This window comes from Bombina bombina, chromosome 7 (assembly GCF_027579735.1).
Source record: "Bombina bombina isolate aBomBom1 chromosome 7, aBomBom1.pri, whole genome shotgun sequence".
NCBI classification, from domain to species: domain Eukaryota; kingdom Metazoa; phylum Chordata; class Amphibia; order Anura; family Bombinatoridae; genus Bombina; species Bombina bombina.
Window position 1 is genome coordinate 463,044,817 of NC_069505.1, and position 13,945 is coordinate 463,058,761.

Below are 13,945 nucleotides of genomic sequence, written 5' to 3' on the forward strand. Positions count from 1 at the left end.
TTCGGCCGCAGAAAGTTTCGGCCGAAAATAGCCTTTTTGGCTATTTCGGTTTTCGGTTTTTTTGCCTGTTATTTTCGGTAAAATTATTGTGTAGCATGTTTCAAATTTGATGCTAGCCTAGAGCTGCTTTTTAAGTTTATTACTTGACTTACTGTTCTGCATATAATGAGTTTTCTAGGACTATACTTTATTTGGATAATTGGTAAAAAAAACAAAACAGTTAAATATGATTCTGATACATAGAACTAAATGAAGAATACAGTATATTGATATTTATAATTGTTTTAAGTGAGGAAACATTTTTGTCGCAAATTGCATTTTTTTCTTTTTTTTTTTTTTTTTCTTGGTAAAATTATTGTGTAGCATATTATTGTTTTAAGATATTTTGGTCCAATTTTAGTGTATTACTTTCAATAAAAGTGTGGGCTTTTTTATTGGCTCTAATTATGCAAAAAAAAAAAAAACTAAAAAAAATTAATTTGAAAAAACTACATTTTCGGTATGAGTTTCGGTTTTCGGCCACGTGCATCCCGGATTTTCGGATTCGGTTTCGGTCCAGAATTTCCATTTCGGTGCATCACTAATATATATATATATATATATATATATATATATATGTGTGTGTGTGTGTGTAATATATATATATAAATATATATATATATATGTGTGTGCGTGTGTGTGTGTATATATATATATATATATATCTCCAGTCCTTGGTGGTACAGCACTCTCAGTAACGAAATTTAAATAAATAAATCTTCTGCCCAGGGTGCACAAAAAAAATATGTATACACTATATAGAAAGGGTAAGGCACTCACCGGGTCTTTTTAATCAATTCTTTTATTGTAGTAATGTGTGTATGTATATATATATATATATATATATATATATATATATATGTGTGTGTATACACACATACTCACTGTCTCCTCTGTACTCTCTCGCCGTCTCCTCTGTATTCTCTCTCGCCGTCTCCTCTATTCTCTCTCGCCGTCTCCTCTGTAATCTCTCTCTCGCCGTCTCCTCTGTACTCTCTCTCTCGCCGTCTTCTCTGTACTCTCTCTCTCGCCGTCTTCTCTGTACTCTCTCTCTCGCCGTCTTCTCTGTACTCTCTCTCTCGCCGTCTTCTCTGTACTCTCTCTCTCCCGCCGTCTTCTCTGTACTCTCTCTCTCTCGCCGTCTTCTCTGTACTCTCTCTCTCTCGCCGTCTCCTCTGTACTCTCTCTCTCTCTCGCCGTCTCCTCTGTACTCTCTCTCTCTCGCCGTCTCCTCTGTACTCTCTCTCTCGCCGTCTCCTCTGTACTCTCTCTCGCCGTCTCCTCTGTACTCTCTCTCGCCATCTCTTCTGTACTCTCTCTCGCCATCTCCTCTGCACTCACTCTCTCTCGCCATCTCCTCTGCACTCACTCTCTCTCGCCATCTCCTCTGCACTCACTCTCTCTCGCCATCTCCTCTGTACTCTCTCGCCATCTCCTCTGTACTCTCTCGCCATCTCCTCTGTACTCTCTCGCCATCTCCTCTGTACTCTCTCTCCATCTCCTCTGTACTCTCTCTCCATCTCCTCTGTACTCTCTCTCCATCTCCTCTGTACTCTCTCTCGCCATCTCCTCTGCACTCTCTCTCTCGCCGTCTCCTCTGTACTCTCTCTCTCACCATCATCTCTGTACTCTCTCTCTCGCCGTCTCCTCTGTACTCTCTCTCTCGCCATCTCCTCTGTACTCTCTCTCGCCATTTCCTCTGTACTCTCTCTCGCCATCTCCTCTGTACTCTCTCTCGCCATCTCCTCTGTACTCTCTCTCGCCATCTCCTCTGTACTCTCTCTCGCCATCTCCTCTGTACTCTCTCTCGCCATCTCCTCTGTACTCTCTCTCGCCATCTCCTCTGCACTCTCTCTCGCCATCTCCTCTGCACTCTCTCTCGCCATCTCCTCTGCACTCTCTCTCGCCATCTCCTCTGCACTCTCTCTCGCCATCTCCTCTGCACTCTCTCTCGCCTTCTCCTCTGCACTCTCTCGCCATCTCCTCTGCACTCTCTCTCTCTCGCCATCTCCTCTGCACTCTCTCTCTCTCTCTCTCGCCATCTCCTCTGTACTCTCTCTCCATCTCCTCTGTACTCTCTCTCTCGCCGTCTCCTCTACACTCTCTCTCTCGCCGTCTCCTCTGTACTCTCTCTCTCACCATCATCTCTGTACTCTCTCGCCGTCTCCTCTGTACTCTCTCGCCGTCTCCTCTGTACTCTCTCTCTCGCCATCTCCTCTGCACTCTCTCTCTCGCCATCTCCTCTGCACTCTCTCTCTCGCCATCTCCTCTGCACTCTCTCTCTCGCCATCTCCTCTGCACTGTCTCTCTCGCCATCTCCTCTGCACTGTCTCTCTCGCCATCTCCTCTGCGCACTCTCTCTCGCCATCTTCTCTGCGCACTCTCTCTCGCCATCTCCTCTGCACTCTCTCTCTCGCCATCTCCTCTGCACTCTCTCTCTCGCCATCTCCTCTGCACTCTCTCTCTCGCCATCTCCTCTGCACTCTCTCTCTCGCCATCTCCTCTGCACTCTCTCTCTCGCCATCTCCTCTGCACTCTCTCTCTCTCGCCATCTTCTCTGCACTCTCTCTCTCGCCATCTCCTCTGCACTCTCTCTCTCGCCATTTTTTCTACTGTTACAAACAAAGAAAAAAATGCTGCAGTCTCTTTTATCTTGTAAAGTCCCTGTATTAGAAATAAACATCAGTAATCACTTGTTTGTCTATAATTAAGAAGCATTTTGTTAGGGGTGAACCAATAGATTTGCTATACATCTTTTTACTTTGTCTATGTCTAATATAATAATGTTCTTCATTTAGAAGATTTTCTGTAACGTTTACTACAAATCATTATATTAAGGGGGTGATGCTTTCTTCCCTTGTTCAGTAATCTCATTTATAATGCTATTTAGCACGGTGTTTTACTAATGGCTATTGCCAACTGCAGATAGAAAGTCTAAACATCTATCAATAGCATTAGAAATAGTAGAGGAACGGTCTAGACAAGACCATAGGGTCTCTAGCACAAAGCTTGTGCATATGCAGATATTCTTACAGGTGTAATTGTCTGCTCTATACATCTCGTTAAAATGTTTGAATAAATTATTCCAAATTTTTGAGTTATAATTGGAACCCAGTTGAACACGCTTTACTTGTAGTATGAATAAGGCAAACATTTTATTTTCTTCTGTTCCTCTGCTAATCTTGCAGCAATGGAAGCTTCTGACCAATCTGAAGTCTGCAGTTCCCCGATTACGATATTGTAGCTGTGGTGTTCACCTAATTAAGTTTCACCTCCTAGCAAAGCCGGGACACATGGATAGCGCACAAAATGAAGCTTTTTGTATATACTTTATGTATTCAGTATAGTAAACCGCCTGTAGCTCACACGTGATGTTGTCTCTGTACAGGTCGTGTCCCTGCATCCTGCTCAACTGCCACAATGACTGAACCACAGGAAAAACCCTGGGACCAGGTGAAGGTTGAGGAGGAGGAAATCCCAATAAAAACAGGTAACGGTCTGCTTGAAAGGTGCAGGCTGCCGGGGGTGAAATACCAATATATAATGCAGGTAAAGGAGAAATCTCTACATAATAAGGCGCAGGCAGCTGGGGGTGAAATCCCAATAAACACAGGTAAAGGCAAGAGCTCCGTAGGGAATAATGCGCAGGCAGCTGGGGATCATAATAAACACAGGTAAAGGCGAGAGCTTCGTACAGAATAAGGCGCAAGCAGCCGGGGGTAAAATCCCAATAAACACAGGTAAAAGCGAGAGCTCTGTACAGAATAAAGCGCAGGCAGCTGGGGGTGAAATCCCAATAAACACAGGTGAAGGCGAGAGCTTCGTACGGAATAAGGCGCAGCCAGGGGTGAAATAGCAATAAATGCAGGTAAAGGTGAGAGCTTCGTACGGAATAAGGCACAGGCAGCCGGGGGGGGGAATCATAATAAACACAGGTAAAGGCGAGAGCTCCGTACAGAATAAGGCGCAAGCAGCCGGGGGTAAAATCCCAATAAACACAGGTAAAAGCGAGAGCTCTGTACAGAATAAAGCGCAGGCAGCTGGGGGTGAAATCCCAATAAACACAGGTGAAGGCGAGAGCTTCGTACGGAATAAGGCGCAGCCAGGGGTGAAATAGCAATAAATGCAGGTAAAGGTGAGAGCTTCGTACGGAATAAGGCACAGGCAGCCGGGGGGGGGGATTCATAATAAACACAGGTAAAGGCGAGAGCTCCTTACAGAATAAGGCGCAGGCAGCCGGGGGGTGAATCATAATAAACACAGGTAAAGGCGAGAGCTTAGTACGGAATAAGGCACAGGCAGCCGGGGTTAAATAGCAATAAATGTAGTTAAATGCGAGAGCTCTGTACAGAATAAGGCGCAGGCAGCTGGGGGTGAAATCCCAATAAACGCAGATAAAGGCGAGAGCTTCGTACGGAATAAGGCACAGGCCGCCGGGGATGAAATAGCAATAAATGCAGGTAAAGGCGAGAGCTCTGTACGGAATAAGGCACAGGCAGCCGGGGGGGAAATAGCAATAAATGCAGGTAAAAGCGAGAGCTCTGTACAGAATAAGGCACAGGCAGCCGGGGGTGAAATCCCAATAAACACAGGTAAAGGCGAGAGCTCTTTACGGAATAAGGCGCAGGCAGCTGGGGGTGAAATCCCAATAAACACAGGTAAAGGCGAGAGCTTCGTACGGAATAAGGCACAGGCAGCTGGGGGTGAAATCCCAATAAACACAGGTGAAGGCGAGAGCTTCGTACGGAATAAGGCACAGGCAGCTGGGGGTGAAATCCTTATAAACACAGGTAAAGGTGAGAGCTTCGTACGGAATAAGGCACAGGCAGCCGGGGGGGGGGGGAATCATAATAAACACAGGTTAATGCGAGAGCTCTGTACAGAATAAGGCGCAGCCAGGGGTGAAATAGCAATAAATGCAGGTAAAGGCGAGAGCTTCGTATGGAATAAGGCACAGGCAGCTGGGGGGGGGGGGGTGTAATCATAATAAACACAGGTAAATGCGAGAGCTCCGTACAGAATAAGGCGCAGCCAGGGGTGAAATAGCAATAAATGCAGGTAAAGGCGAGAGCTTTGTACAGAATAAGGCGCAGGCAGCCGGGGGGTGAATCATAATAAACACAGGTAAAGGCGAGAGCTTAGTACGGAATAAGGCACAGGCAGCCGGGGTTAAATAGCAATAAATGTAGTTAAATGCGAGAGCTCTGTACAGAATAAGGCGCAGGCAGCTGGGGGTGAAATCCCAATAAACGCAGGTTAAGGCGAGAGCTTCGTACGGAATAAGGCACAGGCCGCCGGGGATGAAATAGCAATAAATGCAGGTAAAGGCGAGAGCTCTGTGCGGAATAAGGCACAGGCAGCCGGGGGGGAAATAGCAATAAATGCAGGTAAAAGCGAGAGCTCTGTACAGAATAAGGCACAGGCAGCCGGGGGTGAAATCCCAATAAACACAGGTAAAGACGAGAGCTCTTTACGGAATAAGGCACAGGCAGCTGGGGGTGAAAACCCAATAAACACAGGTAAAGGCGAGAGCTTCGTACGGAATAAGGCACAGGCAGCCGGTAAATGCGAGAGCTCCTTACAGAATAAGGCGCAGGCAGCCGGGGGGTGAAATACCAATAAACACAGGTAAAGACGAGAGCTTCGTACGGAATAAGGCACAGGCAGCCGGGGGTGAAATAGCAATAAATGCAGGTAAAGGCGAGAGCTCTGTACAGAATAAGGCGCAGGCAGCTGGGTGTGAAATCCCAATAAACACAGGTAAAGGCGAGAGCTTCGTTTGGAATAAGGCACAGGCCGCCGGGGATGAAATAGCAATAAATGCAGGTAAAGGCGAGAGCTCTGTACGGAATAAGGCACAGGGGGGGGAAATAGCAATAAATGCAGGTAAAGGCGAGAGCTCTGTACGGAATAAGGCACAGGCAGCCGGGGGTGAAATCCCAATAAACACAGGTAAAGGCGAGAGCTCTGTACAGAATAAGGCACAGGGAGCCGGGGGTGAAATACCAATAAACACAGGTAAAGGCGAGAGCTTCGTACGGAATAAGGCGCAGGCAGCTGGGGGTGAAATACCAATAAACACAGGAAAAGGAGAGAGCTCCATACGGAATAAGGTGCAGGTGGCCAGTGGGTGAAATCATATAACCGTGTATTAAAATAAACTCCTGCCCCCTACAGAAAATGCAGACCTGGAGCCTTTAACGGTGAAGGAGGAGCCTGAGACGGACGGGATGAGTTACCATCACACAGAGATACCCTCTGATTTGTCTGCTGGTGAGTAGCGCTATGTGGCGCTGGCGCACATGATTAGCCCTCACCGTGACGTCTCTGGTGGTTGGTGAACAGAGAGCAAATTTACAGTCAGATCTGTGTGACGCATGCGCAAAGCTGTAGCAGTGAATGTTACTTTTTATATAATTAGTGATTTTTATTTTATTTTTCATTTTGCTGATTGGCCAGAATACTCCATATTTCTGCCCTTTATGCGGCTTGCGCGTGAGCATCATGGTTCTGTTGACGTAAGTGGAAAAAAGCGCACATGCGCCAGTCATTCATGCACACCGCCTCATTCCCTGGAGCATTGCCGTTAACTCTTCTGAGATCCACTTGATTGCTAATTGGCACTACCTAAAGAAAAGTTACATTATTAGAGTTGTGTCCGCGTGAAATCTGTGAACAGCTATTAGTTATTGTGCTCAGAAAATAGTACGATATGGCGCCATTTGCCCACGCTTGACGTTGTTTTGTAATAGGCCAGCATAACTGTAGGAGTGGACAGAGTATTTACAGGGACAGTCTAGACACAATACTTATTCTTCATCACTCATTGTTACACACCAGACAAGCATCTTGTAATGGTTTGTACATCTATAAGCTGTAAGAAGTACATGAAACTTAATAACCGTTTGTTAGCAGCTGAAAATGGCCGCCAAGCTCCGCCCACAGCTTTCTTCTTGTTAGCTGTTTTCTTGTATGACAGTTTAGCAGCGCACGTCTATGTAACAAGCAGTCATCAAAATGATGTATTGGGTCTAGACTGTCCCTTTAACAACATCAATTTTTTCTTGGGATTATGTGAACTATTTCTGCACCAAGCAGCCAATAAGGGAGATCGTTTTAGATCCATTTAGAAAAAAAAAAGCATTGATCAGTATTAGAATTTTAAGCAATTCATTGTAAAATAAGTTAAATAACGAAATGAAAAGAAAGTGCTATAAAGAGTTATAATAAAGTATGAATTGTGATCTCTCAGTGAGTACCGTATCTGGCCCCATAACATATCGGATAAGAAACCTCTTGTTAATATTCAGATGACTGTGCGTGCCTTTTAATCCTGCTTATTTTGCCAACCCTACTGATGTGTAGTGATGTCGCAAACCTAAAAATTTTGATTCGCGAATGGCGGACTCGAACTTCCGCAAATGTTCGTGAACCAGGCGAACCGCCATTGACTTCAATAGGCAGGCGAACTTTAAAACCCACAAGGACTCTTTCTGGCCACAATAGTGATGGAAAAGTTGTTTCAAGGGGACTAACACCTGGACTGTGGCATGCCGGAGGGGGATCCATGGCAAAACTCCCACGGAAAATTACATAGTTGATGCAGAGTCTGGTTTTAACCCATAAAGGGCCTAAATCACCTAACATTCCTAAATTGTTTGGAATAACGTGCTTTAAAACATCAGGTATGATGTTGTATCGATCAGGTAGTGTAAGGGTTACGCCCGCTTCACAGTGACAGACCAAACTCCCCGTGTAACGCACCACAAACAATCGCAAACAGTCCATTTGCACAACCACGAGATAGATAGATTTGATAGATAGATACATAGATTAAATAGATCAATAGATGCAATATACATATGATAGATACAAATTAAATAGATCAATAGATGCAATATACATATGATAGATACAAATTACATAGATCAATAGATGCAATATACATTTGATAGATACAAATTACATAGATCAATCGATGCAATATACATTTGATAGATACGAATTACATAGATCAAAAGATGCAATATACATTTGATAGATACGAATTACATAGATCAATAGATGCAATATATATTTGATAGATACGATTGATAGATAGATTCGATAGATAAATAGATAGATTTGATAGATATATAATTTCCCTGACAGAGTATAACAATAAGACATGCGGTCTGTGACCCGTGGTGTGTTAAGTAGTACTATTCTTAGCAGTTTACTACCTGTTACTCCCCCTATCGGGGGAGGTCTATATGGCCTGCATTTTTGGAACAGGGAGATAGAAGAAGATGCTTGGTCTGTCCTCCTACTTCAAATTTGGCCGAAACACAAGTGGCTGTCACAAAACAGTCCGGCCACGAGATAGATTTGATAGATAGATATACATAGATTGATAGTTAGATAGAATTGATAAATAAATAGATAGATTTGATAGATATATAATTACCCTGACAAAGTATAATAATAAAACATGCGGTCTGGGACCCATGGTAACTAGGTTGTGTTAAGTAGTACTATTCTTAGCAGTTTAATCCCTGTTACTCCCCCTATCGGGGGAGGTCTATATGGCCTGCCTAATTACCCTGACAAAGTATAACAATTAAACATGCGGTCTGGGACCCATGGTAACTAGGTTGTGTTAAGTAGTACTATTCTTAGCAGGTCTATATGGCCTGCATGATTACCCTGACAAAGTATAACAATAAAACATGCGGTCTGGGACCCATGGTAAGGTTACTTCCTTTTGCACAATAGAGTACAGGTATGGCATCGATTTTAGGAACCCGGAGATAATTTTTAGGAACCGGGAGATGGAAAAAGATGCTTGGACACCCAGTACAGGTCGTTCTCCTTCAGCCTTTTTATACGAGGATCCCCGACCCTCAACAGAAACAACAGCATGAAACACCACATATGCCATCCTTTTGCACAATCCAGTACAGGTATGGCATCGATTTTAGGAACCCGGAGATAATTTTTAGGAACCGGGAGATGGAAAAAGATGCTTGGGCACCCAGTACTGGTCGTTCTCCTTCAGCCTTTTTATACGGGTGTCCCCGACCCTCAACAGAAACAGCATGAAACACCACATATGCCATCCTTTTGCACAATAGAGTACAGGTATGGCATCGATTTTAGGAACCCGGAGATAATTTTTAGGAACCGGGAAATTGAACAAAAAACATGCTTGGACACCCAGTACAGGTCGTTCTCCTTCAGCCTTTTTATACGATGGTCCACGACCCTTAACAGGCACAACAGCATGAAACACCACATATGCCATCCTTTTTCACAATAAAGTACAGGTATGGCATCGATTTTAGGAACCCGGAGATAATTTTTAGGAACTGGGAGATGGAAAAAGATGCTTGGTCGGTCCTCCTACTTCAAATTTGGGGCACTGCGCGTGCAATCTACTGTGCCACCAGATATGAGTGGTGTGTTAAGTAGTACTATTCTTAACAGTTTAATCACTGTTATGTGTCTTTTTTTTTTTGGTTTGGGTTTTGTAGCCACAGTGCAGCACCAGAGGCCAGAAAAATTAGGCATGTACAAATGCCTGAAAAATTAGGTATTGTTGCAGCCGCTGCTGTAGCAGCGGCCAGAAAAATTGATGTTTGTTTGACAGTTAGAAAATGCCCTAAAACATTGCGGCTTGAACCCTAGTTGTTGGCGGATAAGTCACGCAAGTCATCCGGCATTCGAAGATAAAATACAGCAGCATGTGTACCATTTGTAGCCTAAGGCAGCTCGTCATCTCATCATGCCTTTTTTACTCTAATGTATCGCACAATGTCAGTCCCTTCGGGATCCATCCCTCATTCATTTTAATAAAGGTGAGATAATCAAGACTTTTTTGACCTAGGCGACTTCTCTTCTCAGTGACAATACCTCCTGCTGGGAGGTCCTTTCTGACAGGACACTTGAAGCGGGGCAGGCCAGAAGTTCGATTGCAAATTGGGATAGCTCAGGCCACAGGTCAAGCCTGCACACCCAGTAGTCAAGGGGTCCATCGCTCCTCAGAGTGTCGAGATCTGCAGTTAATGCGAGGTAGTCTGCTACCTGTCGGTTGAGTCTTTCTCTGAGGCTGGATCCCGAAGGGCTGTGGCTTTGCATAGGAGTTAAAAAGTTCTGCATGTCCTCCATCAACAACACGTCTGGAAAGCGTCCTGTCCTTGCCGTCGTGGGAGGAGGAGGAGGATTACTTTCATCTCTTCCCCTGTTAGATTCCCGTTGTGCTGTGACATCACCCTTATACGCTGTGTAAAGCATACTTTTTAATTTTATTTTTGAACTGCTCCATCCTTTCCGACTTGCGGGAATTCGGTAACATTTCAGTCACTTTATGCTTATACTGGGGGTCTAATAGCGTGGACACCCCGTACAGGTCGTTCTCCTTCAACTTTTTTATACGAGGGTCCCTCAACAGGCACGACAGCATGAAAGACCCCATTTGCACAAGGTTGGATGCCGAGCTAATCATGTCCTGTTCCTCGTCCTCACTGATGTCACTGAAGGTATCTTCTTCCCCCCAGCCACGTACAACACCACGGGAACCAGATAGGTGACAACGAGCACCCTGGGATGCCTGTTGTGCTTGGTCTTCCTCCTCCTCCTCAAAGCCACATTCCTCCTCTGACTCCTCTCACAATCCTCTTCCTGCGTTGCCGCTGGTCCAGCAAGCGATGCTGATAAGGCTGTTTCTGGTGGCGATGGACACCACAACTCTTCCTCTTCACGCTCATCTACGGCCTGATCCAGCACTCTTCGCAGGGCACGCTCCAGGAAGAAAACAAATGGTATGATGGTGCCTTCGGTGCGACTGACTAGGTTTGTCACCTCCTCAAAAGGACGCATGAGCCTACAGGCATTGCGCATGAGCGTCCAGTAACGTGGCAAAAAAATCCCCAGCTCCCCAGAGGCTGTCCTAGCACCCCGGTCATACAAATACTCGTTAACAGCTTTTTCTTGTTGGAGCAGGCGGTCGAACATTAGGAGTGTTGAATTCCACCGTGTCGGGCTGTCTCAAATCAAGCGCCTCACTGGCAGGTTGTTTCGCCGCTGGATATCTGACAAGTGCACCACGGCCGCGTAGGAACGCCTGAAATGGCCACACACCTTCCTGGCCTGCTTCAGGACGTCCTGTAAACATGGGTACTTATGCACAAATCGTTGTACAATCAAATTACACACATGTGCCATGCACTGCACATGTGTCAACTTGCCCAATTTCAATGCCGCCACCAAATTACTTCCGTTGTCAGAAACAACTTTGCCAATCTCCAGTTGGTGCGGAGTCAGCCACTGATCCACCTGTGCGTTCAGGGCGGACAGGAGTGCTGGTGCGGTGTGACTCTCGGCTTTCAGGCAAGTCAACCCCAAGACGGCGTGACACTGCCGTATCCGGGATGTTGAATAGTACCTGGGGAGCTGGGGGGGGGGGTGTGCCGTTGATGTGGAGCAAGACGCAGCAGCAGAAGAGGACTCAGCCGAGGAAGAGGTTATGGAAGAGGATGGAGTAGAGGAGGTAGCAGCAGGCCTGCCTGCAAGTCGTAGCGGTGTCACCAACTCCTCTGCAGATCCACGCATTCCATGCTTGTCAGCCGTCAGCAGGTTGTCAGCAGGTTTACCCAATGCGCAGTGTAGGTGATATATCTGCCCTGACCATGCTTTGCAGACCAGCTATCAGTGGTCAGATGGACCCTTGCTCCAACGCTGTGTGCCAGACATGCCATTACTTCCTTTCGCACAATCGAGTACAGGTTGGGGATTGCCTTTTGTGAAAAGAAATTTCGGCCGGGTACCTTCCACTGCGGTGTCCCAATAGCAACAAATTTTTTGTACGCCTCAGACTCCACCAGCTTGTATGGTAAAAGCTGGCGGGCTAAGAGTTCAGACAAGCCAGCTGTCAGACGCCGGGCAAGGGGGTGACTTTGGGAAATTGGCTTCTTACACTCAAACATGTCCTTGACAGACACCTGACTGTGGGCAGATGACCAGGAACTGCTACGTAAGAGAGACTGAGTGGAGGATGGTTGAGAGGGGGTAAGGAGGACAGCAGTGGTTGACGTGGCTGAAGATGCTGGACCAGGAGGAGGATGGCGGCTTTGAGTTTGTGTGCTGCTTCTACTCATGTGTTCTTCCCATCGGCGTTTGTGATGTGAGACCATGTGCCTTTGCAAAGCAGTTGTACCTAGGTGGGTGTTGGACTTCCCACGACTCAGTTTCTTTTGGCACAGGTTGCAAATGGCATCACTGTTGTCAGAGGCAGACACACAAAAAAAATGCCACACTGCTGAGCTCTGCGATGACGGCATTCTGGTGGTGGCAACAGCATGCGTTGATTGGCGTGCTGTCTGGCTGACCCCGGGTGCCGATGCATGCTGTCTGACTGTGCCACTAGCTCCTTGCGACGACCTCCCCCCGCTTCCAACTCGTCTCCTCCTCCTCTCTGTCTCCCCATCTGAACTTTCCCCCTCTTCTTCTTCTCTTCTAGCGGGCACCCACGTGACATCCACGGACACATCATCATCAACCGCTTCACTTGTATCTGACAAATCAACAAAGGAAGCAGCAGCGGGTACAACATCATCATCATCATCACACTGTACGTCCATGTCTGTAATGCTGCCTGACTGAGACATATCACTGTTATCTACATCCTCTGTCAATGATGGTTGCGCATCACTCATTTCTTCCAACTGATGTGTCAATAACTCCTCTGACAGATCAAGTGAAGCAGCTGTGGTGCTAGTGTTGGTGGTGGCGGCAGGCGGGTGAGTGGCACTGGTCACTTGAGAGGTGCCCAAAACTAAGCTGGAGGTGGATGGTGCGTCAAGGTTAGGACTAGGAGCGGAAGCTGTAGAAGATTGGGTGTCCTGTGTTAGCCATTCAACTAGGTCCTTCTCAGAACTTTTCGCGTCCATGGCACGTGGCCTCTGAACACTGTGCATAGTTGTAGGGTCTAAGGGAATCACAGCACCACGACCACGACGGCACCTGCGTGGTGGCCTGCCTCTGCCTGTCATTTTTTTTTAAATGTACACTTACACTACTATTAAACAAGATATAAGTGGTGGCACTGGGCAAGTGGGCACAGTATACGCTGTGAGCCGGACACAAAAAAGCAGACTGATGTTTCACAATCCAAAAAGTTTTTTTGTTTTTTTTTAAATGAACACTTACACTACTATTAAACAAGATATAAGTGGTGGCACTGGGCAAGTGGGCACAGTATACGCTGTGAGCCGGACACAAAAAAGCAGACTGATGTTTCACAATCCAAAAAGTTTTTTTGGTTTTTTTTAAATGAACACTTACACTACTATTAAACAAGATATAAGTGGTGGCACTGGGCAAGTGGGCACAGTATACGCTGTGAGCCAGACACAAAAAAGCAGACTGATGTTTCACAATCCAAAAAGTTTATTTTTTTTAAATGTACACTTACCCTACTATTAAACAAGATATGAGTGGTGGCACTGGGCAAGTGGGCACTGTATACGCTGTGAGCCTGACACAAAAAAGCAGACTGATGTTTCAAAGTCAAAAATGTTTATTTTTTAAATATTAAAAGTACTGTTACAACAAATATGAGTGGTGCCACTAACTTGGCAACACTAGCCTGGCACACACGCTGGCAGGCAACTTCAATTAGATTGCAATAGTAGACTGATGTTTCACAGTCAAAAAAGTTTTTTTATTAAATATTGACACTACTGTTATAACAAATATGATTGGTGGCACTAGTTGGCAAGTGGGACTGGCACACACGCTGGCAGGCAGGCAACTGCAATTAGATTGCACTAGCTGACTGATGTTTCACAGTCAAAAAAGTTTTTGTTTGAAATATTTACACTACTGTTACAACAAATATGAGTGGTGCCACTAACTTGGCAAATGGAGC

General features: G+C 45.8%; 1 protein-coding gene across 3 annotated transcripts in view; it reads left to right on the top strand.

Annotated features, from left to right (window-relative positions):
* Nucleotides 1-13,945, top strand: part of LOC128666734 (oocyte zinc finger protein XlCOF6.1) — a 70,234-nt gene that overhangs the window by 18,200 nt on the left and 38,089 nt on the right. For all 3 annotated transcript variants that reach the window (XM_053721487.1, XM_053721486.1, XM_053721488.1), the window contains 2 exons: nt 3,428-3,529; nt 6,217-6,312. In XM_053721487.1, coding sequence (XP_053577462.1) covers nt 3,460-3,529; nt 6,217-6,312 — 166 coding nt within the window. In that variant the 5' untranslated portion in view covers nt 3,428-3,459. The remainder of the gene's footprint in view (nt 1-3,427; nt 3,530-6,216; nt 6,313-13,945) is intronic.